This window comes from Protopterus annectens, chromosome 2.part0, assembly GCF_019279795.1.
Source record: "Protopterus annectens isolate FY-2018-M chromosome 2.part0, PAN1.0, whole genome shotgun sequence".
Classification (NCBI taxonomy): Eukaryota; Metazoa; Chordata; order Ceratodontiformes; family Protopteridae; genus Protopterus; species Protopterus annectens.
This window is the reverse complement of record NC_056728.1, coordinates 1274923008-1274947696: the sequence shown is the minus strand read 5'-3', so window position 1 is coordinate 1274947696 and position 24689 is coordinate 1274923008. Positions and strand designations below refer to the sequence as shown.

The 24689-nt window shown below is 37.3% G+C and overlaps 1 protein-coding gene across 1 annotated transcript in view; it reads right to left on the bottom strand.

Annotated features, from left to right (window-relative positions):
* HERC3 (HECT and RLD domain containing E3 ubiquitin protein ligase 3) overlaps positions 1–24689 on the bottom strand; it is a 1624372-nt gene that overhangs the window by 1116285 nt on the left and 483398 nt on the right. Inside the window, exon 10 of the mRNA XM_044060395.1 lies at positions 11589–11713. Coding sequence (XP_043916330.1) covers positions 11589–11713 — 125 coding nt within the window. The remainder of the gene's footprint in view (positions 1–11588; positions 11714–24689) is intronic.

Sequence of the window (24689 nt, the reverse complement as noted above, 5' to 3'; positions counted from 1 at the left end):
TTGGGAAAATTTTTCAGGGAGAAGATTAGGCATGATTATAGGTGCTATTTCTCCTTTCTTATCTGTAATCCTGAGACATTTACAGTCATCCCAGTAACTACTTCATTTTATTGGCAAATGAGCTGCACAGTTTGTTAAAGTACATGCTTTGACCAGTATAATTAAAAACTTGGACAATCAAGTTATAAATTCACCATAACTGCAGAGCTGTATGTTGAGATTCATCGTTCTGAACCCCAAGGTTTGAAAAAGAAGTTAGTCTTCTTAGCACTGCTGAAACTTTCCCAAACTTAAACTTCTCTACTTTTATTAATAACATCCTCAGCATTGCCAACTTCTAACTATGTCTTATGAAGGTACTCAGAGAAGCCAAAGTTGCAACTGTACATATGTCATCTATGGAGGCATTCCTGAAAAAGGCTTGTGAAGTAGCTACATTTCTTAAGAAAAGAGCCCTTAGCTCAACTGGCAACACCTTATGTTTGCCATAACAAAATCTGATGGAGTAAGACAACCACCTCAACAAAGTGGACTTGCAAACTTTTGTGCCATTTCTAATAGGAAAATTGTTAATCATTACCAATGTTTAGTCCAACTCACATAAAAAGCTTAGCTGTCTATAAATGTCCATACAGTCCAATATACCTGGAAATATTGAAAGATTAAAAGACAGATTAAGATTACTCTCCTTACCTACCATGGACACGATGAGTTTCCAGCACAACCCTGTCTTTGTGGGAGACCAGGTTAATATAAAGACCTTAAGGTCATAACAACTTTTTGCTAAACTAAGTTTTTCAAGAAAGAAACGTAGTTCTGCTGCAGACAGCAGCTCAGATACTGGCAGAGTAAGCTTTTCTACAAGAAAATAACAATCCTATAGTGGGACGAGTTCCTTAAGTAGCAGTCTGATAAGAGAGGCACCAGTATGAAAAGTTTCACAAACCCTCATTAAAGAAAATTAATAATTATGAAAACCTTGGATGAACTTAACAGCAGCCACGTGAACCTTGATGGCAGCACAGCAAGACCAGAAACAAACCCGAGCAAGGTAGTCTAGCACTGCAGGAACCAGAGCCAAAACACAGTACAACTCTTTATCCAAGGCCCACATAAAAAAATGTATCCATCTTCTTCTGTATGTTTTCATAGTAATGGGCTTCAGGAGAACAAGGATTTGAATAATCCTATTAGAGTAAGCAGTGCCCCTGTACATCAGTGGAATTGCAGAAATGAAGTTAACTTTTCAGAAAATATGTCTGCAGGAAAACTGACAAATACGTAGCAGGATCCTGAAGGTCTTCAACAAAAGAGGCTTCTCCAGACTTGCCACAGTCAAACTGGGGCTATGAGAATGACCTTGGACTTTATCAGCTTTGCTTTCTGTAATACATGGGTGGAACTGGAAGGAAAGGCAGGACAAGAATAAAGAAAAAGCAGAACAGGAAAACTCCAAGATTAAACTCTCACAGGGTTTCCAACCCAGAATGGGAATTGGGGAAAAATGTCACTACATTTGGTATTAGTCAGGGAAGCAAAAAAGGTTGATGTGAGGCTTCTCTTGCAGGTGGAGCAGAGATTTCACCACCACTTGGCTGAGGGACAACTGGCATCTGCTCAGCATGTCTGCTAGGGAGTTAGATTCCTAGGAGTAAGAGCAGATACCAGAAAGTATCAAAAGGCAAGGTCTATACCCTTAATATCACAATGTTTCAACGCATGGGGTAGGAAAGAGTCTCTTTTTACTTATTGATGCATGGAAGTACATCTACACTGCTGTTGTGGGTAGTAGATTAAAGGATAGGAATCCTGAAATAATGCAGAGTAGAAAAGACAACCCTCATCTCCCAGACACAGGTGCAGACCGTCACCCAAAACCTTGGATTCCCTGTCCCCTCCACAATATGGCTGAAACATCTGTGGTAACAGTCAACTGGACCTGGCCAAGGCTACAGACACAATTTCCCATGCAGCCATTATTGACGGACTTAAATCTCAATACAAGTCTTTACATTGTGGGTGGATAGCCAACTGGTTGTTTAAGAGAACCCATGTGGTTAGGTGCAGGTGACAAAAATGAAAGCAAAACAGTTATCAGTGGTATATAACACAGGGCTCACTGTTGGGCTCTCTCCTATTTGACCTGTATTTCTCACAGCTTCAGGTCAACATTCTTAGACTATGACTAACTCCACAGATGACTGTAAAATGGGTGTTATAAAATCATCCACGGACTCACAAATGATCCAATATGGGTTAGGCCATGTTAACAATTACTGCAAGGAAAATGGTCAAAATATGTAAACATATAGGCTAGTTAATTTTGGTAAACATTTTCCCTTGCCACAAAAATAATACACCTTTCCAAACAGAAACAGGTGCAATGGATCCAATCACTCTTGTTGATAATTACTCATCTTTTGACCATTTCACCTCTGCAGTAGTTCAGAAAGCCTTCTATATGACACATTAAATTTCCAGAAGCATTGCTTCCAGATACAAAGTCATAATTCTCTTTTACTTATATTTTATCAAACCCCTTAAGCACTCCTTCTGGCATGTACTTGTCTAAAGATATCACTCAACCTGAGTAACCTCATGGATTGAAGAAAAATATGAGAACTGACCACCACAAAATAGGATGAGGAAATCTTAGGTTTAATATACAAAGCTTTCCAGCAACAAGCTCTTCCTTAGTATAATGAAACACATAACAGAGTTGCCAGCAAACACAACAATCAAAACAACTTAAAACAACTAAAATAAATAAATCATTAAAAATTATATCAATTACTTAAAGTTACATGACCTAGAAAAATATTTAAAAGCATTTACTTTATCGTCAAGAGTGTTTTAACACTGCAAACCAAATCTTAATGTCATCAGTAATCCGCTTTAAAATAATTAATCCATTTATATTCAACATACTCTTTTAATGCAACTATATCATCCCCTATGTTCATTTTTAAATATCATTTGTATAACTAAGTTTAAACAAATATCCCTCATTTTTCACTGTAGTATGTTTACATAAGGCATTGGTCTCGATACTCCTCCTCATTTCAGGGAAGTATGACCATAACCTATCTTTTAATTTGCAGTTCATATTAGCCACATAAAAACATGCACATTGTGTGCAATTAGCTAAATATACTACATTATTAGTGTTACATGTAGCCAAAATTTTAAATATAAACTTTTTTTCAAAAACTGGATGTGTGAAATTTGTATCAGTATTAACATAGGGACAAAAAAATGACTGTTGTAACAAGGCTGTACCATATTTCACATTATCCTACTTCATGGAAAATATAACCTTTATAACAATTTTTGCTTTAAATTCTTCTCCTTTTTATAAACAAAACTGGGTTGTGCTCCTATGACCTTAGCAACATCAAAAAAGATTGCAAAATTGAACAAACACAAACACCAAACCTTTCTGGTAAACAAGTCCAAGTAAAGAAAACCAAAAAATTAATCCAGCAAGATAGAGGGACTCCAAAATGGCCAGTTTCAATAAAAAAACGTTTGTCGACACCAGAAGCACTTTCACAGACCAAGCTGCTTCTTCAGGTAATGTTTATCAAACTAAAAAGCTCAGTTTAAATACCATATATTACCTCCCTTGATTAATCATGTGACATCAAGGCACTCAAATTATTTAAGCAAACAATCTCATAAAAGCATATGCAGAACACCCAAGTACATAAATCATAATGTATTTATAAAAATGCATATGTAACAAAATGTATTTTATATATATATATATATATATATATATATATATATATATATATATATAATACAATAATATAAAGGGAAAAAACATTCAACGTCTTGGGTTCCTAGATTTCAGCTTAGGTTTTATAGGGACCACATCATTGAGTCCATACCCACTATCACCTCTCAGTCTAATGATCCACTTAGACTCAAGCTGCTCAGTACTATTCCTGATGTCGCATCCACTTAATGTCTCACTCACTCTCCCTATAACCAAAAACGTAAAGGTGTGCTCAGTACCACTGGGAATGACATGTTTTGCAAGGGTATTAGTTTCACTCCCTTTGCTAATATGATACAGATGTTCCTTTATTCTTTCTTTAAGCATTCAATCTGTCTTGCCTACGTAAAATTTTGAACACAATAAAAAGTGGGCCAAGTAAACAACATGGGTGGTGTTACAAGTAGCAAAAACTTTGGACTTCATGTTCCTAAATACAAACCTAGGGGTGGGCTCCATCACTCTGGAAATATCTTTGTCATAAGTACTTTCCAGTGTTTTCTAATGACATTCATGTAGATAGAAACATTACCAGAGTAATGTAATGGTACCCTCACTTTACACTGATTGTTCCTATTATACATTAGTCTGTGTGATGCAGGTTTTGAAAAATAAGGTTTAGCTGTGGTGGTCCCCCTCAAGCTTTTAACCCTCTCTACATTTTCATCTATTTCCCCATCACTATAACCTCTCATCCTTAAACAATGCTGCATAATTTCTACCTGCTCTTGGAACTCCTTTCCACGTACATTTAACCTGGAGGTGCTAAACACTTTACTCAACCACGTTACTAAAAATGTGGGTGGGGTGCATACTATGCCTTTACAAAAGATGGTTGACATGGCATGGTTTGTTACACAATTTACAGCATACAATAAAAATCCCGGTCAACAAATGTTAAATAAAATAAAAAAATAAAAAAAAATTAGTAAAAATGGAGCCATTCCCATCCACTTCAACAGTAACATCAAGAAAAATTCATACTGTGTGATGATGCATTCATAGAAAAACATAAATAATTAGTTGTATTATTTACATACACCTCAAACTCTCTTAACTGCTGTTTAGTACCTACCCACAGAACAAACAAATCAACAAACCTTTTATAAAAAGGTATAAATCTGGAGTAGGGTCCCTCAAGTATATGCTCAATTTCCCACATAGCCATCACAGTGTTGGCGTTAGCTATTGGCACACGAGGTATCCATAGCTATGCCATGACACTGCCAATAGATGGAATTATTAAATAGAAAAACATTTTCCAACACTATTCTCAGTATAGTACAGAGTTCCATCACCCCCAAGGTAGAGAAAGCATGCAAAACTGTTCTACTTTCAAGACCCCTTCATCATTAGGTATAACAGTGAATAAGGTGACAAAAATAAATTCATGCATAAAATCTTTTTCAGTGTTAGCATCTAAAAAAGCAAACAAATTGTTCAGAAAATGCTCAATGTCCCTCAAAATAACCATATTCTTTATTTAACAATGGTTCTCAAAATTTTTTCCAAATAAACAGAGAGGGGTTCTGTCAGCCAACTGTGTCCTGCTACAATAGGGCACATAGGGGGATTTTGTGCATTTTTATGAAGTTTCAGAAGACCGTGTATTATAGGCCGTAGTGGGTCTATAACCATAAAATAATCCAACAAGTTATTATCTATCATTTTCTCTAGATATAACTTGTTCAATGAATGAGTAGTAGCTAACTTCACGGACTCGCTCTTTTTTTGATTAATGGTTAAATATAACTTCCAATCTGCTAGCATATTGTTCATAGCTTCATTATACCAAAAGGTGTCCATTGCAACAATTGGTCTGACCTTGTCTGCAGGTTTAATTACAGTCTTATCATTTTCGTCTAACTTTCTATAAAGCACTGTACTCAAAGGTTTTAACACAGGTACAAAAATACTTGTCTTTTTTGAACAATAAGTGTAAACTGAGGGCACCATTACATTATTCTAGTAATGTTTATATGTACATGGAATGTTATTAGAAAACACTGGAAAGTACTTATGACAGACAAAGATATTTCCAGAGTGATGGAGCCCACCCCTAGGTTTGTATTTAGGAACATGAAATCCTTAAAAAGGACCTTATGTTACACAAGGAATAAACATAAATACAGCAGTTATGCCACTTTAGCATGTGGCACTTGTGGTGTATGCACTTACATTGACAGCAGTTTTACTTTCACACACCCTGACCAGGACAGAATATACAAGTTCAAAGTCTTTGCCACTTGTAGCATCTCCCATGTTGTTTACTTGGCCCACTGTTTAGTGTTCAAAATTTTACATAGGCAAGACGGATAGAATGCTGCTTAGAGAAATAATAAAGGAACATCTGTATCATATTAGCAAAGGGAATAAAACTAATACCCTTGCAAAACATGTCATTCCCAGTGGTACTGAGCATACTTTTAAGTTTTTGGTTATAGGGAGGGTGAGTGAGACATTAAGAGGAGGCGACATCAGGACTAGTACTGAGCAGCTTGAGTCTAAATGGATCATTAGACTGAGAGGTGATAGTGGGTATGGACTCAATGACGTGGTCCCTATAAAACCTAAGCTGAAATCTAGGAACCCAAGACGTTGAATGCTTTTTGCCTTTGTACTATTGTATTTTTGTGTGTTTTTATTTTATATATATATACATATATATACATATATATATATATATATATATATATATATATATATATGGTACATATGCATTTTTATGAAATGTATTATGATTTCTGTACTTAGGTGTTATGCATATGCTTTTATGAGGCTGTTTGTTTAAATAATTTGAGTGCCTTGATGTCATATGATTAATCAGGTCAGGTAGTATATGGTATTTAAACTGAGTTTTTTAGTTTGATAGACATTACCTGAAGCAACAGCTTAGTCAGTGAAAGCACTTGTGGTGTTGACAATAAACGTTTTTTATTGAAACTGGCTGTTTTGGAGTCCCACTGTCTTATCAGATTGCAAAATAAACCAATCATTTTGAATATGTTTAATTTGATTAGTTTTCTTATTTCATAATGTACCCTATTTTTCTATCATTTTTCCTGCTATTCATATCAATAGGTGCATTCCTATTTGGAAAACTGGTTTTTCAGTCTTATGTTCTGAAAAAATACAAGTTGTATTATTTTCTAAAAACTTTACTATCATACCCTATATCCTGAAAACTCAATCATATTCAATTGTTCTTTATGAAACTGATCAGTTACTTTGTTTCATTTTTCTTTCGGCTTTTCCCGGTTAGGGGTTGCCACAGCAGAACTCCGGTCCGCTAATGATTGGCAGTTGATTTTTATGGTGCTGAGGTGCCAGCCCAACCTTCAACGAAGGCACGCCCATTCACGCATGTCTTTCGAACACCACTCTACCGTGAGGAGGGCATGCAGACTCCACACAGAAGGTGCTCCAGCCAAGAATCGAACGGGAGAACCTCTTGCTATGAGGCGACAATGCTACCACTGCACCACTTCAATCTACTTGCCCTTAACAGCTGCATTTTAACAATTCCATTATATACATGTTTAGGATGCATACTGTGTGAATGTTCATAGGTTGGTACTACGCTATCGGCCCCAAGGCCTATAACCCTAGCTATAACAATTCCCTGGCTATTTCTTCCCAGAATATTTACTTCCCTGGTCCACTGTATAGCAAGGCGACTAACATGATCCCCAGGATGAATTTAAATATCTAGTAGTCTGAATGTCCTTGTTAAAAATACCAACATCAAAGGTACCATTATTAAAACATATAGTCATCTCTAAAAAAATTTATCTCAACATTTGAAAATTTCATATCAAATGCTAAGAAAGTAGTAGAAATTTGTAACATATCAAAAATTTACGTTAAACAGTTTCTTCCCCTGTCCAAATGAAAAAGATAAAGCATTCAACTTGCAAGCACTAAATTCACATATATATTTGCCATGGGAGTGCCCATGGGACCCCCCCTAATTTTTGATAAAAAATATTTGTCGTTAAAAATAAAAACAGTATTATTCAACACAGAGTCTAGTAACATGTAGATGGTTTCCATGTTCTTTCCTGAAAAATTAATATAATTATATAAATTTTCTCTGATAGCCCGAATCCCATATTTATTTAGTATTACAGTGAAAAGGGACTTAATATCCAAGGTACTCAAAAATAAATTAATTCATTACTATATGACTAACCAAAAAGAGCATTTAAAAAGTCATTGGTATCTTTTATATAGCTTCTGCATGAAGCAAAGAGAGGTTTTAATTGTGCTCCTAAATACTTTAAAATGGTTACTGACATCCATTTACTTCCAGAAACAATGGGTCACATAAGTGGGTTACATCAATTCTTATGCAACTTAGGTAGCTCATATATTAATTGGATAGTAGAATTGGATACATACATATAATTATGCATTTGAGTTGCAATAGCATTCTCCATCATATCGTATAGCATAGACTTCACTTTATAACATTTTCAGTCTATTCACAATTCGAAATTTTCTTTCATCTAGCAAAACAACTTTAATACCTTTATTGTAATTCACTCTGTCCACAATTACTGTCATTCCTCCTTTATCAGCAGGTTTAATAATCACGTCTTCTAAATGACATAACTGATGTAAGATATTCCTCTCATTACTTAGTGTTCAATATTTTAAAATATAAATCATACATTTCTTGTTCACAGACTTTATAAAATGTATTAACAGCTATACTTACAGGTTCAAAAATACGAAATTTTGTGGGAATTTCACTTAGAATAGAGGCATAATTTTTATATAATTTTAAGTCTAAATTATGTGTAGAAAGTCTTAATTCAGTAAGCGATTAATTTAGGTCACTCTCTTTAGATTAAATGAATGTTAATCCTTTGTCAAAAATAGCCAGTTCATTCTCAGTAAATTTGCATATGGACAGATTAACTACAGTCATGCCAGCTTTGACCTGTTGACCACAGAATGGTTCCTGGTCACTGGGCATGGTTGTGAGTGATTGTTTCTCTTGTGACTTCTCCCCGATATATACATATATCCGCTAGCTCTATCTTGGATTTGAATAGGGAGCTGTATGTTGACCACAGGCCCAAAAAAAGTCAGTTGCAACTTTTCCTGTTGTAACAATTTCCCCTACACAAGTTTGTTTTGATCTACATTTCCAATACCCACATTCCATTCACTCATGTCATGTTCAAAGGTGTCCAAGTCTCTCACTGCCTCAACTACATCTTGGAGCATAAGAACCGGAAACAGTTTCAAACAAGAGAAGCATCTTATTAAGTCCTTTATTTCTCGGCCAGTAAAATATCTGAGAATTTTTTAAATCATCTATGTCTCTTAAAAGTTTGCATTTCTTCATAGCTATTAATTTCTGTTCAAAATCTTTTAATCTCTCAATCACACAATATTCTTTTGAAACCGTTATATAGTTAGGCAAAGTAATTATAAGATTCTCTAAAGTAATGAATCTCAGCCGATAAAACTCCATTTCTATATTTTTAAAGAAACTTTTCATTAGTTTCACATAAATCATTCCTTAGTTTTAAATTTAGTTCTTTCCATTTTGTAAACAGGTCAGGATATTTATTGCCATAGGTCGGCATTTTTACAATGCCTCTAGGAACTATTCCCAAATCTAAATAAGCAGTAAAAGCTAGCCACTGTAGTTTTTTTTGAAGGACGGTACTTTAACTTCAAGGTTACATATTAAAACATTCATAATCAATTTCCACATAGTTATTAGTGTCCAAAGGTATTCCAGAAAAGTTTAAAGTGGTTTCTCCTTCACATTCAAGAATAAATGCAGAGACTCAGAGGAACATCCGGGTTGTGTTCCCATGCTGCCGATTAGTGGTAGGCAGTGGTTAGTGGCATGCTATGTGGTTATACAACAACACGGCAAGATAATACAAACAATGAAAATCCAAACCGCTGAATGCTTTCCAATTATCATAGAAATAATGAACAAATAATGCCCTTATTGGACCATCTGATGCATTTTGAACAAGATGCAGGTTGAAAATGCTCATGGTAAAAACAGTAGCTACATAAATGGAGTGCTAAGTGCACACTTCTTCACCAGATACTTTTAACACTGCCCTACAAATCTCATCAATAATACTGTGCTGGAACTGCAGTATGGGTGTTTGGTAAGTAAATTCCTTAAGTGTAAAGCTATAGGATACAGACTTCCCAAAGCAGTCCATCTCATTCAGCTCCTCTGTCAGAGGATATATTACTCGGTTTGCAAGGTTGAAGCCTTCTTTAGTGCCACCGCAGTGACAATCAAGTCCACTATGGGATTCTGTATCCTACAATCCCAATCATGGGGGGAAGGGGGTCACAGGATCCTGTCTGGCCTCTTCAACACAAGTGCCACAATATCAGTATTTCATGGAGATGGGTGCCACCATGTCATCTTTAGCCAGAATGACCCAGGAAAGCAAGGCAAGAGAACCGAAGGCTCTTGAAGAAATATCTTCAAATTTAAGGGAGATGGTTGTGGCAATACATCCCTTATTTTGGGATGACTGCAAAATTTCTTCAAACTTAGAGTCACTAGAATGGGGAACATGGGAATCCGCCTCACTTCTAGTATCTAGATCTGGCTTAGGAGACTTCAAATGGGAGTCTTTGTGCTTCTGGTACATCCTCTTGGCATATCTCCTTGGTGAGGAATTTTGAAAGGATGTAGTGCCAGACTCTCCAAGACACTCCTGTAGGAGATCTTCAGACCTTGTGTTTTAATGCCAGGAAGCTCTCAAGGGCTCAGATGGCAGTCAGCAATGCTCTCTCTCTCAAGTAAATTACTTAGTGAAGCCAGTCATGTCAGTAGCATATACAGTGCAGGTTGCAATATTGGTACTGAAACTGGGTCCAGTGCCTGCACTAGAATAGGCCCTTAGCCCAAGAGCACAGCATTGATACAGGCAAGGAAGTAAGACGAGCTCTAGTACCAAGCCATTCTTCTGTGCCAACACAAAAGCTACTGAACCCAATACCTTGAAAGCTAAGAACTTAAGTCTCAAGATGATATCCAAAAGGGTCAGTAATGACACGAGTCCACTACCCCAAAGCCATTGACCATAGAATAAACACAATCAAACCTCATTGATCAACAAATCAAAGCTGCACTAAAAATTAGAAAATGAAACAGGAGACTCCTTAAATATAGCTAAAGTAGCCTGGGGATGGTTTAATCTTGCAAATGTGAAAAGCAGAATAAGATTTGATTGCGTCTGTGCTACCTGTTTGCAGAGTGATTTTTCATTTCATTTTCTACTCTGATTTTCCTCCCCCTGGATCACCATGGTCTTTATTTGTGCCTTTTTGCTACCCTGATTAGTTAATTGGTGACAGGGTCTTCAGTTAAAAAAAATAAATAAATAAAATAAGATCGGGGAAAGATGGGGATGTGTGAGGTAGTACAAGTTAAAAGGGAAGAAATGAAGTCTGACAAATTTTATCAGTAGCAAACAGAATGAATGCTGGTACTTCAGTCCAAGCGATTGAGGTGGATGAAACAGTGTCTAAACTTCAGTGAGTGTAGAATCAGTAAAAGCTAAGTTAAGTTGCCAGTTTCTGTCATGCTCATCTGTGTAATACTGCATCAACTTAAATAATCTTCCACTCTCAGTTAAAAATGCAGGTCTCCATCATATTTACAAAAATATTGACTTTAGAGCAGAAAAAGAAATGCAGATAGAGGATGGGGTTATGACAGGCACAATTTCAGAAAATAGACTGCAAGCTTTATATGAATTGCACAGACAAAATATATCCCAAAAATTAATAAAGTGATAAAACATACCTAGCTGTGCAAGAGTCACTGCCATCTGTAAGTTTCTGTCTCCATAAGTCAACTGTTTCAGAATTTATAAGTTTGGGGCATCTTGCATGGTTAATAGTGCGAAAGTCATCAGGGAAGATGGAATTCTTAAAAAAGACAGAATGCAACTTTATACACTACACACCTGCTCCACAGAATACTGAAAAAAAAGATTAATTCTTGCTAACTACTTTCCATCTTGTCTTCATTTACTGTTATGAATTAAATTACAATGATATGAAGTAATACAATTCAGGTGTGAATAAGATACATGGAGCAACATGTCTGAGAAGTCCCTAACAGTAAATCATTCCATCACAGTTACACCCCCACTACTATTAAATGCAATTCATCTTTTGCACAAGCAGTCTGTTTCACTTTGGTACCCATGAAGAGGGTCAGTGTCATGCGCCAGCATTAGAGAGATGCCTGGACACGTATGCAAGACATTCTTTACACAAGTAGCAACACAAAGGGTTTGCGGAAATTCTTCATGTCTCCTGGTGCTCATGGGGACTACAAGTATGAAAACATGCTGGCCTTAGAAGACAAACAGTATGTGCAGGCTCAAAATCTCATTGTAGCAGTTCGGAAGAACATCACATCAGAGTAACTTACCTATACCTTTCTGAGGGGAAGGAGAGGTAGTCGTACTGTTACAGTGACTTCTACTTGATATCTGCCTGCTACAATAAATAACTTACCCACAACCATACTTTTCTTCTTCGGGGGGGGGGGGGGTCAGTTTAACAGTAAATCATTATATATGGGTAGCATCACTCACAGCAGTGCTATAACCATTTGGGAAGTATTTACATAGCAATGTCACAAAATACATATACCCAAATAAACTATATTGACACCCACATATTATGTGTAAATATGTAACAGTAGTGGTCTACAACAAACTGAAATGTGCACAACAGGAAGCATAGTTAAGGCCTACATAGTTATCTTCCTTAGGGAACTGAATATAGAACATAACACTTATTAAAGTAATAATTCAATACATCATTCTTTGCATTGTTAAACTGAACAGTTTACATAAAATTTACCAGCTTTAAGCATTTCATAAGTTACAGTATAAAATAAGTTAAAGTAAAAAAAAAAGCCATGCCACATATAAACACAGAAATACAGCAGGAATATTCCTAGTTAATGCTTAAATCATCGGCCCTTACTTCAAACATTAATGTTGTAAAAAGACAGCTGCTTCAGCAAAGAGGGCCAAGCCTGCTGTACCCCCACATTCCTGCTTCTTTGTGTGGGTGAGTGTGTAGATATATATATATATATACATACATACTCATATATATATATATATATATATATATATATACTCATATATATATATATACACACACACACACAGACACACACAGACACACACAGACACACACAGACACACACAGACACACAAGCATACAGTAGATATAAAAAGTGTACACACCTCTGTTAAAATGCCAGGCTTTTGTGATGCAAAAAAATTAGACCACAATAAATAATTTCAAAACTTTTCCCATCTTTAATGTGGCCTATGACCTGTACAATTCAACTGAAAAACAAAGAAATCTGTTAGGGGGAAAAATATATAAAAAAAAAAAAAAAAAAGTACAATATGCTGGTTGCATAAGTATGCACACCCTTTAACCAATACTTTGTTGATGCACCTTTTGATTTAATTACAGCATTGTCTTCTTGGGTAGACGTCTATCAGCATTGCACATCTCGACTTGGCAATATTTGCCCCACTCTTCCTTGCAAAAGCGCTCCAATCTGTTAGCTTGCAAGGGCATCTCTTGTCCACAGCCCTCTTCAGGTCACCCCACAGATTTTCTATTGGATTTGGTCTGCGCCATTCTAAAACTAACTTTTTTCTGGTGAAGCCATTCTTTTGTTGATTTGGATGTATGCTTGGGTTCATTCTTGTGTTGAAAGGTGAAATTCCTACATCTTCAGCTTTCTAGCAGACGCCTGAAGGTTTTGGGCCAAAAGTGACTGGTATTTGGAACTGCTCATAATTCTCTTCACCTTGACTGAAGCCCCAGTTCCAGGTGAAAAAAAGCAACCCCAAAGCATAATACTGCCACCTGCATGCTTCACTGTGGGGATGGTGTTCTTTTGGTGATGCCAAATGTTGTTTTTCCGCTAAACTAACCTTTTTGAATTGTGGCCGAAAAGTTCAACCTTGGTTTCATTAGACCATAACACATTTTCCCACATGCTTTTGGGAGATGTGATGTATTGTTTTGCAAATTTTAGCCAGGCCTGGATGTTTTTCTGTGTACGAAAAGGCTTCTGTCTTGCAACCCTACCCATAGTCCAGACTTGTGGAGAATACAGGAGATTGTCATCACATGTAGTACACAACCAGTACTTGCCAGAAATTCCTGCAGCTCCTTCAGTGTTGCTGTAGGTCTCTTGGCAGCCTCCCTGACCAGTTTTCGTCTGGTCTTTTCATCAATTTTGGAGGGACGTCCAGTTCTTTACAACATCACTGTTGTCCCATATTTTATCCACTTTTTTATGACAGTCTTCAGTGTGTTCCATGGTATATCCAATGCTGTGGAAATTTTTTTGTACCCTTCTTCTGACTGATACCTTTCAACAATGAGATCCCTTTGATGCTTTGCAAGCTCTCTGCGAACCATGGCTTTTGCTGTAGCAGGCAACTGAGTAAACGTCAGGAAAATCTTACTAGGACAGCTGAACTTTATTTGGGGTTATCACAGTCTCTAATTGATGGCAGGTGTGTACCCAAGAAGACTGAATGTTGTAAATAAATCAAAAGGTACTTCAAAACATTAGCTTAAGGGTGTGCGCACACAACAAAGTATCAGTTTAAGGGTGTGCACACTTATGCAACCATCTTATTGTACTTTTTTAATTTTTTTTATATTTTTTTCCCTAACAGATTTGTTTTTCAATTGAATTGTACAGGCTATAGGTCACATTAAAAGTGGGAAAAGTTTTGAAATGATGTATTGTGGTCTTATTTTTTTATATCACAAAAACCTGGCATTTTAACAGGGGTGTGTACACAGTTTATATCCATTGATATGTGTGTATATATATGATAGATAGACAGACACATGCATACATACACACAGACAACACAACAGTGGAGAAAAGGAAAAACTAACCTCTACTGTGACAATTATACACAAATTTCCCTTAACCAATAACAATGAAATGACAAAGTACCACTTGTTTGTACAAACAAGTAAAACCAACAAAATATAGAATAAGGGAACTTCACATTTTAATGTTAAACGTTTCTGTCTTAAAAGCAGACTTTGTCAGAACATAATTAGTAACAGAGTAAGACAATTCTTTAAGACTACATGACTCCATTCTAAATCAATAAACTCATAGCAAACCAATGCAATAAATATAAGCATACTTTCTTAAAAAAGAAAGAGAATAAAAAAAAACACAAAAATGAAAAAAATAATACATATAAATAAAAACAGAGACTCCTTTGATGTGACCTTAAATTTAAAATGCTTCCAGTAGAAATCATTTAATTTAATCTTGAAAAATGGATTCATGTTAAGCCATCATTCAACTTCACATTTATAGGTGTGTGTACTAGGCTAATGGTCAGGGGGCCTTAACAAGCCTAGCCAATAGGATTACCCTGGCATTGTGCCACCCGACCTTAGCTCCCAGAGCCTCTGTTGAACAGAACCACTGGAGTGATCCCCAGGGTGAATTTTGTATTTCCCATCCACTCATTAAGATTTCTCTTGAAGAGGGCCAGTGAGGTGCTCTGCTTGACATGTACGGGAAGTCTATTCCATAGCATGGGCAGTCTCTGTGTTATGAACCTGTCCCTCCAGCATGTTCTGTTGATTGTGGCAGTGAGGTTGAGGTCTGTGGACTGTGCGGTGCGGAGGGACTGGGTTGAGGTCTGTGGACTGTGTGGTGCGGAGGGACTGGGATTTCTTTAGTTGTAGCATTTCTAACAGAGCTGGGTCAGACATGGCTTTGCAAGTCAAGCAGAGATTACATTCCAAGTAGGCGATATGAGAGAGAACAGTTGGGAGTTTTTTTTAGTTTGTCCATATAGGACAGGACAAATGTTTAAAGCCTACGATGCTCTGTGAGGTACTTTTGCGGCCTCTCCAGTTGTTGCAGGTGTCTAGTGAGATGCATTCCAAATGGGGCATTGTACTCGACTGGCCTATTGAGGGAAGACTAGAGGGAGACTATGACCTCTTTCTTCCTGGATGCAAAACCCTTAGTAATGAGCTGTGCCACATAGGACGACTTTCTGACCACAGTGGCAATGTGGTGGTCTAAAAAGTGGTTGCTGATCTCTTATAACTCATTCTGTGTTCAGTGGACTACTATCAACGTGGCAATTCATGGGAACTGGGTTATTCCCAAAGGGGATGATGACATTTTTTGGCATTGATCTTAAAGCCATGGTTCTGACACCAGCTGTTGGTCTCTGTGAGGCCTTTCTATAGGATGTCAACATCGCTTGGAGAGTTAATAGCTCCAAAATTGCAATTGTCTGTGAACTTTGTCAGCCAGAGACCCTTCATGTTGGTCTGGACTTCAGAGAAGTAGATACCAAAGAGGAAAGGACCCAAGACCGAACCCTGTGGGACTCCACTCGTGACTGGTCAGCAGTCTGACTTGGAGTCAGCTACTTTCACACTGTAGGTTCTGTAAGCCAGTTTGCAACCCACTTAGTGATATAGCGGTTGATGCCTAGATGCCTGCTTAGTGAGTTTTTCTATGATTCCTGAGTGGGGAATGGTATCAAAGGACTTGGGCAGAACAAGGTAGGCTGTATGAACCACCTTGCCTTCATCCACAGCTCTGGTGACGGACTCAAAGAAGTCGACCAAGTTGAACAGGCATGATCTACCCTTCACAAAACCAAACTGTGTGGGATCGAGTTTGGAGATTCCCTAGATCCTTGTTTATTAGGTCCAGACTCATCAGGCTAATGGGGTGATAGTTCCCAGGGTCTGTAGTCGCTCCTCCTTTGTGGAGAGGGATGACTGTAGCAGTGCACCATTCAGTAGGGACAAAGCCTGAGGTGAGGCTGTGATTGAACAGGGCACACAGGTGAGGTGCCAGTTCACTCTGTAGCTCATGTAGAGCACAGCCAGGGATATTGTCAGGTCCCACAGAAGCTGTATTCTTGGCCTTGGACCTGTGCAGCAGTAATACTGTGTGCCTGGCGATCTACTGGTGTTGTGATTGGTCCTCTGGAGGGGAGAGATAACGGTAAAGTTGTCAGTGAATCTGTCAGCCAGTATATTGGCAATATCTGTTGGCTCGGTACAGGAGGTACCATTGTGCAGTAGCTCAGAGCAAATTTGGAGATTCCTTACATAACTATAGAAGGCCTTGTGGTTGTCTTTACTATCTGCTACAATTCTGTTTTCATAGCAGTACAATGGTCCATCCCTAACACACAGATCATAAAACATGAACAAATGTGAACAACTTAGTAAGGAATATTTTAGAAGACTTAAATACCAAGGAATATTTTAGAAGAATTAAAGGAATACTGAAAACAGAACTGACATCTAGGAATAAAGTCAATCAATTGCTCTTCTTGTCCTTTTTTGCTCGAATAAGTCAAGAGCTATGCTCTGAAGTAGCAGTAACATTAATACTTTTTCAAGACCACCATAAAGTAATGGAACACAAGCGGAGGTACAGACTTAACAGTAACAGACTTGTCCTCTTGTCAAGTACTCTGACGTACTGGAAATAAAGTTTAAAGGATCTATATTAGCATTTTAAGTCCAGAAACTTTATACAAGGAAAATCAGCTAGAAAAGTATAAAAAGGTATGCATAGCTTTAATATAAGGTAGTACATTTCCTGAAAGATAAAGTAGCTTATTCAATGCATTTAAATGATCCTACAAGTGAGACAGTGCCCTCTTATTGAGATCTTTCTTCTCATTCTGCCTCTTCTCCATCTCTTTTCTTATTTAAAAAGCATAGTTGAAGTATTTTACAGTTGGGGATATATCTGAACTCAAAACACAAACAAACCTAATGAGTGAAATAATCGCAACAAAAATTTCAGAAACAAGTCTATGTATATATGCAATACTACAATGACATTTTTCAATGGCAGTTATAGCATCACAAAGCCTACATCAGCACAGCAGACTTACGCTGGCCATATGGTCATCCCACAACAAATGACGAGAACTGCATAAAATAGAGGGATAGAGGGCAGCAAGTTAACATACTGAAAGCATACATGGATTCAGATCTCCTGTTTTGCCAAGTATTTAGCACAACTGTATTTTGTTATGTATCAAATATAATTCATATAATTTGTGCAGAGCACAGCTAGGAAGCCAAAGCCCAGGGGCAGACCCCAGCTGGCAAGCCATTAATATCAAAAGCATAAAAGCATTCCCAAGTTTGGGCACAGACTAACTATGTCTACTAAACGTATACTGCAGACAAAGATGCTGCTTCACACACTTTCTGTCAAACACCTCTGTTGAATGAACTATTAAAAACCCTGCATATAGACACTCATAACACATGCAAACCATGTCTTACAATCAGACTTCTCACAGGTTTACCTAGTTTATTCTAAGCAGAAAAACACCTGATCAGACATCTTTGGTCCAACACATCTGAAGTTAAGAAAAAAAATCTTCCTAGACCCAGGGGGAGTAAGAAGCTCTGAAACAATTTAAGGATTAGTATTACAAGGAAAATGTATTTTTCTGAAAGAAGCTCAGTTAGAAAGGTATGGTTAGTAGACAGGGCTACTTTGTCCTTAAGGAAAATCAAATGGTGCACACAGAACACAAGTGTTTGAAATACAGAAACTCCTTTCTGCCTGAAAAAGTGGCAAAAAGCAACACTATTGTCCACACAAGAAACTACAACTTCTTCTATCACTTCTCTCCATCATTCCTTTATTATTTCTTGTGTTTGGAATTTATCTCACAAAAAAACTTCCTTCCCTCATGGAAAAATACACTATTTTCACTGTAGCTCAAAAAAAATCCTTTTTTCTTAAAGCTTAGCTCATCTGTCTCGAACTCCTCTTCTATCCTTATTAGTCTCTCTCTTATCCATATCTGGTTTTTGCTTTTAAATATTTGATAAACAGATAAACTGATTAAGACAAATAATGGTACATAAATTCATTCTCTCTCTTTACTTTACTCTTCTAGACTTCTGACATTTCATAACTGTATGCCTCACCATTATAAATAAAATTCCACTCAGTGCGCATCCTTGCTTAACCCCTTTTTATTATGTATGCTTTCACTTTCTGATACATTAACCATTACTTTATTCCACCATTTTCATAAACTGACTCCAAAACATTTCTTACCTACTCACTTGCTCCATTGTTTTCAATAAAAGAACATAGCTGTATGTGGAGTATACTACTGACTGCCTTTGTAAAATGACAATCCACAACCTGATCACCCTCTACACAACCAACATGTGGCATTCACTTTCCCTTAATTCCATACAATTCCTCTTACACATCTTTCCTATTACTTTACAATTTTTTTCTATAAAGTTTCATAAATATAATCTGTATACCCACATCATCTATGAACGTTTTAGCTCGTTTATATATTTCTTTATACTCTCACAGAACCATTCATTCTTTACTTGGAAGATGACCCATTGTTCTTCAGTCATCTCCTAAAAAACATAACACCGAACCTATCTGGTTCTGGAACACTTTCCTTACTTAGCTTCTTTCAATATACCTTCCACTTCTTACTTAAAACCTTCTAACTGCTACATCTTATTCTTCCATTCTTTTTCAACTGCTTTTCATTCCAGTGTCTCTTCCCCTTGTGCATACATAGCCTTAACATAAATGTATTATAATTTTCATTATGGCATCTTGCCTATAACATACTGTACCATTACTACCATTTAACAGTCATCTTCCTCTTCTTGTATTTCACACTTTTTTTTACAAAAGCGATTCCTCTTTTTTTCCACTCTTCGTGAAAATCTGTCTAAAAAAATGTTAACATCCTAGGCTGCTTAATAAAGAATCTAAAACAAGACACAGCAGAATACCTTGGCACTCTCTCTAACCTCAGCCTGAAAACTGGCTTATTTCCAGCAGAGTGGAAAATAGCAACAGCAATCCCCTTGCAAAAAAAAGGGATCCATCACCTGACCATGGGAATTACAGACCCATAAGCCTAAACAACCTTAGCTGCTACGACATGGAAAGCATCTTCATGGACCTTGTCAACAAGGACATAAGTGATCTTCAAACTTTTCACCTGACCCAGTTTGGCTTCATTAAGGGTAGATCATGCTTACTGAACCTGGTGGGCTGCTTCGAGAATGTCAACAAAGCTCTGGATGAAGGCAGAAGAGCACATACTGCCTTGTTTTGACTTAGCCAAGGGTTTTGACACAATCCCCCACTCTGGAATCATTGAGAAACTCTACCAGTTGGGGATTAACCCACGTCACAAGATGCATAGCCAGCCAAATGGCTCAACAGAACGCATACTCTCAAAGTAGTATAGTTATCAACCAGTGGTGTACCACAAGGATCTGTGGTGGCCCCACTACTGTTTGGAACCTATTTCTCGGAAGTCCAGGTGAAAGTAGAAGGCCTCTGGCTTACCAAGTTTGCTGATGATTGCAAACTGGGCGCAGTCACAGAGTCCCCAAAAGATGTTAGCATATTAGAAAAGGCACTAACAGACAAATGATTTTCGCCAAAGCCATGGACTAAAACATAAAAAAAAACCTGCCTTATTATCCTCTTTGGCAATAAGGAAGTCCCTGCAAATTACAATATTGACAGCACCTCCTTAAGCTCAAACCTAGAGGTGCAAGATTTGGGAACACAAGTTGATAGCAATCAAAACTTCAATTACCATGTGTCCACAGTGGCAAGGAAAGCCTTCAAAAACTCCTCTGTACACGACCCTCAGACCACAGAGTATGATACTCCCTTTTGCATGTACCTCCCCAGACACCTGCAGCAGCTGGAGGCACCACAGAGGTTTCACATGAAGAAAATTCAGGCCCACCAAAACATGACCTACAGAGAAAGACTGAAAGCTCTGTCACCATTTCACAGGCTTCTGAAAGGAGACTTGTGCCTGGCCTACATAGCAGTCTAAGACTCTGCACTAATAGAAATGCTGCATATCCACAAATCAAATGGGAAGAGAGTCACCCAGTCTAGGGATCTCAACCTGGCCTGTGACATTAGCAGAAAATGTTGGTGAGAAGAATGCATCTCCCAGAGACTGCTGCTTCTCTGGAATAAATTCCCAATTCATATGAAGTAGAGCTCTTCAATGACCTTATTCAATCGCAACCTAGACAATTGCATGGAATATTGTAAATTCACCCTTGGGGATGGTACCTATGTCCCTCATGGACGGGGCAGTCGGTGCTGATAATATACTTGCTCTCTGAATAAAGACCATCTAACCAAGGTCAATTAGGGGCATGGGTATAACATGGCTAGGCTTATAAAGGGAAATCCAGAAAACCAACAGCCAGCACTCAAACTTCAGCATAAATCCTTTTTTCAACACATAGAAAATGGCCAAGACGACAGCAATTACAGCTTTGTTGTACTTAAGGCTTTATTGCTGTAACCAGTATGTTGTAATTGCTCTCATCTTGGCCATTTTCTCTGTGTTCAGCATAAAAATCTTTATTTCATTTCTGAGTGCTGGCCGTTGGTTTTCTGGATTTTTGTTTATTTTGGCCATGCACCTGTTCCTTACCTGTGTGGTTTTGGTTTTACTAGGCTTATAAATGCCCTAGGGCCATTAGCCTAGTAACCTCCTTTGAACAGGACAATTCATGCAAATACAAGTAAACTGATGGGTGGCATTTAAAAGACATGCCAAAATAATTACAAGGGTCTGTTAGAGAGATTAAAGCAAAAATAATGAAGAACTCTGGGAAGGCAGGTAACAGGGAAATAATGCACTGCAATATACTTGGCACGTAGCCATGCGATGAAATAAAGTTCAGACTATCTGCCTGGAACTGCCTGTATAAGCAATTCTATACTCCAAGTGGACTCCAGGAAATGTTCACAGGCATGCAGGGAGAATACTGGAAACATGAGGTAGGAAAGATAGGAAATATGGGGAATGTAAAAATACATTTCCTGGACATACACAGCTCTACGGGACTTGAACCAGGCTTTGTTTGATACAAATTTGGAGGGAAAGGAATAAATTAGTGAGAAGATGATGCATCTGAGCTAGACAGCAGACACAGATGAGCCAAGATACAAGGTATTTGCTAATAACATAGCTAAGAAATCTATTACAAAATGGAAAACAAGTCAATGTAATGGGATGACAAAGCAATGAATGTCTTAAAACTGAGGCCATCCTATGAACGACTATGAAATTTAACAGTCAACAAATGGAACAAGTACATATCGACCAGAAGGCAAGCCAAAAATAAATAAGAGCTTTAGATTTGTTAACAATTTACAGTACGAGTTAAAAACTTTTTCCTGGAAGTTGTTCTTGTAGAATCTGAGAAACACAAGTTTTTTTATTAAATTATGCTAACATTTGATTATATAATTAATGTTAGATTCAATTAGAGAATTTATGTGCCTTGTAAAAAAGGAAAAGTAAATAACAGAACAAGTTTTGGATAGTTGGACGTGTGCCATAAAAGTTTAACAAGTCTTGCCCACAGAACCTGTCAAGAGATTTTAGAGTGTATGAAAATGTACAGACCTGTTAAAGTGCAAATGAAGAGCTCATGCTGAATGTGGATGGATAAAGTTTCCAGGTTGTGTTGTTTATCCTATTTGATAGGTAGCCCCCATCCTTCTTTTGCTGAACCAAGGGAGTGTCTTTGCTTGCCAAGTCTATGTGAAACAAGTTTTACCTATATAGATTTAATTTGTTGCTTACAGCCTCTGCTGTAACGTTACTTCAGTTGTCTAGATTACCTTTGCCACATTGCACGTGTAGGATATATTTTTGCTTCTTATACAGACAAGATCTCACTGGTCACTTTCCCTCTCTGAAATTAAGCGTGGGTCTTTCTGCAGATTCTCCCTGCACATGTGAGCATTCTCAGCTCTCTATGCCCCTCTGCATTAATTTCTATCTCCTCATGTGGAAAAATAGTCTGCAATTTTTGCTGATAAGCAAATCCACATTAGAAAATGGAGCTATGGAGCTTTTCTCCTCGGGCCTTTACTGAAAATGGGCTCTTCTGGTCCAGTGGACCATCCCGGTAAACAAATACCAATAAATAGAAAATGCTGCAAGACAAGAATCAGACAAGGTGAGAAAAGATAGGAAAAAGAGAACTGAAAGGCATTATACAAAGGAACATTGGGAAAACATCTGTTTAGCTCCCAAGTATGCAACAAAGTCCAAAAGGTTAAAGAGTTTTGCATGGAAGTGTTTGAAAAAGTATTTTGTATTCCCTGAACAAACGTCAGAACATTTTTCCACAGATGTTGGGCGAGCAAATGATTGTAATTAAGGAAATGATTCTTTTGAGCTGAGATACAAGATCTGAATTGCATAGACATAGCAAGGTCTTACTAGTTTCAATGCTGCTAGCTGCCAAAAAAGTAATTACTAGAAATGGAAATCAAAAGCTAAATTAAATGCAACAGAATTTATTTTCATTTGTTAACCAGGAGAGTCAGACTCCACTATACCCAATTTTCAGAGAAGTCCCAGAGAGAAAGCTCCATGAAACACAGTGTAACAAACAAAACAGTTAATGGATTACAGCACTATTAAGATAGAAACTAAGGAAAGTAGACAAACAGAGTAACGTAACATTTCAAGAATTCCAAACAACAAATCGCAGCGCTACAACAGAATAAAACGTGGCAGTTTATGCAGCACATGAATCAAGAATGTTTTACAGTCTTAGAGGATGAAGAAATGTAATGGAAGAAAAATGAAAGATGAAAAAGGAAGTGAAAGCAGCCAGAGGGGGATTCACGTTTAAAAACAGTAATATTAAATGCAAAAGTGAATAGGTGTGGTACAGTACAGCTTGTTAAGACACGCATACCATTCTAGGTGGCCATAGAGGCTTATTGGCCTCTACAAGAGGATGAACAGAGCTAGTTAGGAGTAGGTTATGGATTTAGAGATGTACAGAAAGGTTAATGAGGTGCAGATTTACACACAAGATAGTTCAGAAGGGCAGGAGCAGGAAGAGATTAGCAACAGCAGCACAGCCACATTGTGATGCAAGGTGAATTTTTAAATGATTAAACGGATATTTTTGTCTCCACTCTTTCAGAACACAAATGGTATAGTGTGATTGTCCATAATGACCGTTTGGTTTACATACCTGTAGAATCTGTGGTCTTCTGACCAAGTGGTCTGTTAGAAGTGTATCTCGCAATACTACTGAATATGGATTTGCATGTGTCAGGTTTTGTAATATTTTGTGGGTGGGTGTTTTGAACTGAAGAGTGGGTGAATTTTATAATTCTATCCAATTTTTTTACACAGTGCCGCATAAATTAATTTTGGTAGTCATAGTAGCTGCACACTTTATTTGAAGTTTGTTCCAATTTGTGTAGATTTTTTTTTTCTGAGGAGATTAAGTAATATAGCGGAGAATAAAGATGTGTGGATATTACTGGATTTTATGTTGTGGACAGCTGAGCCTTTGGTTAATAGAGGTTTGTTTTATATAGCCTGCCTATCTTTCTGCAATTTTTTGAATGTAAATAATCAATGTATTTGACAAATTTCAATTTGTGGTTAATTATTGCAATGAGTTTTGCATGTGTAATCTGACCGATTTGGGTATTATTCACAGATGAAATAGAGATATCCACTAAGCCAATCAAATTAAATTTATTTTTGATGCAGTTTAGCAAAAAAGCAGAGTCTGATGACCATTGTTCTAGGAGATGAAAGTCTGCCTGTGTGGCTGTCGGAAGCTGATTTATGGAGTTAGTAGTGCAAACTAGGGTACAGTCAACTGTGCGCTGGATATGTATGAAATTACGGATTTTGTTATGCAAGTAGTATATGCAAAATGGTTACTTGTGATAGGTGCACTACCCTAGTAAACAAATGTAAAATAAATGAATACTCTAAAC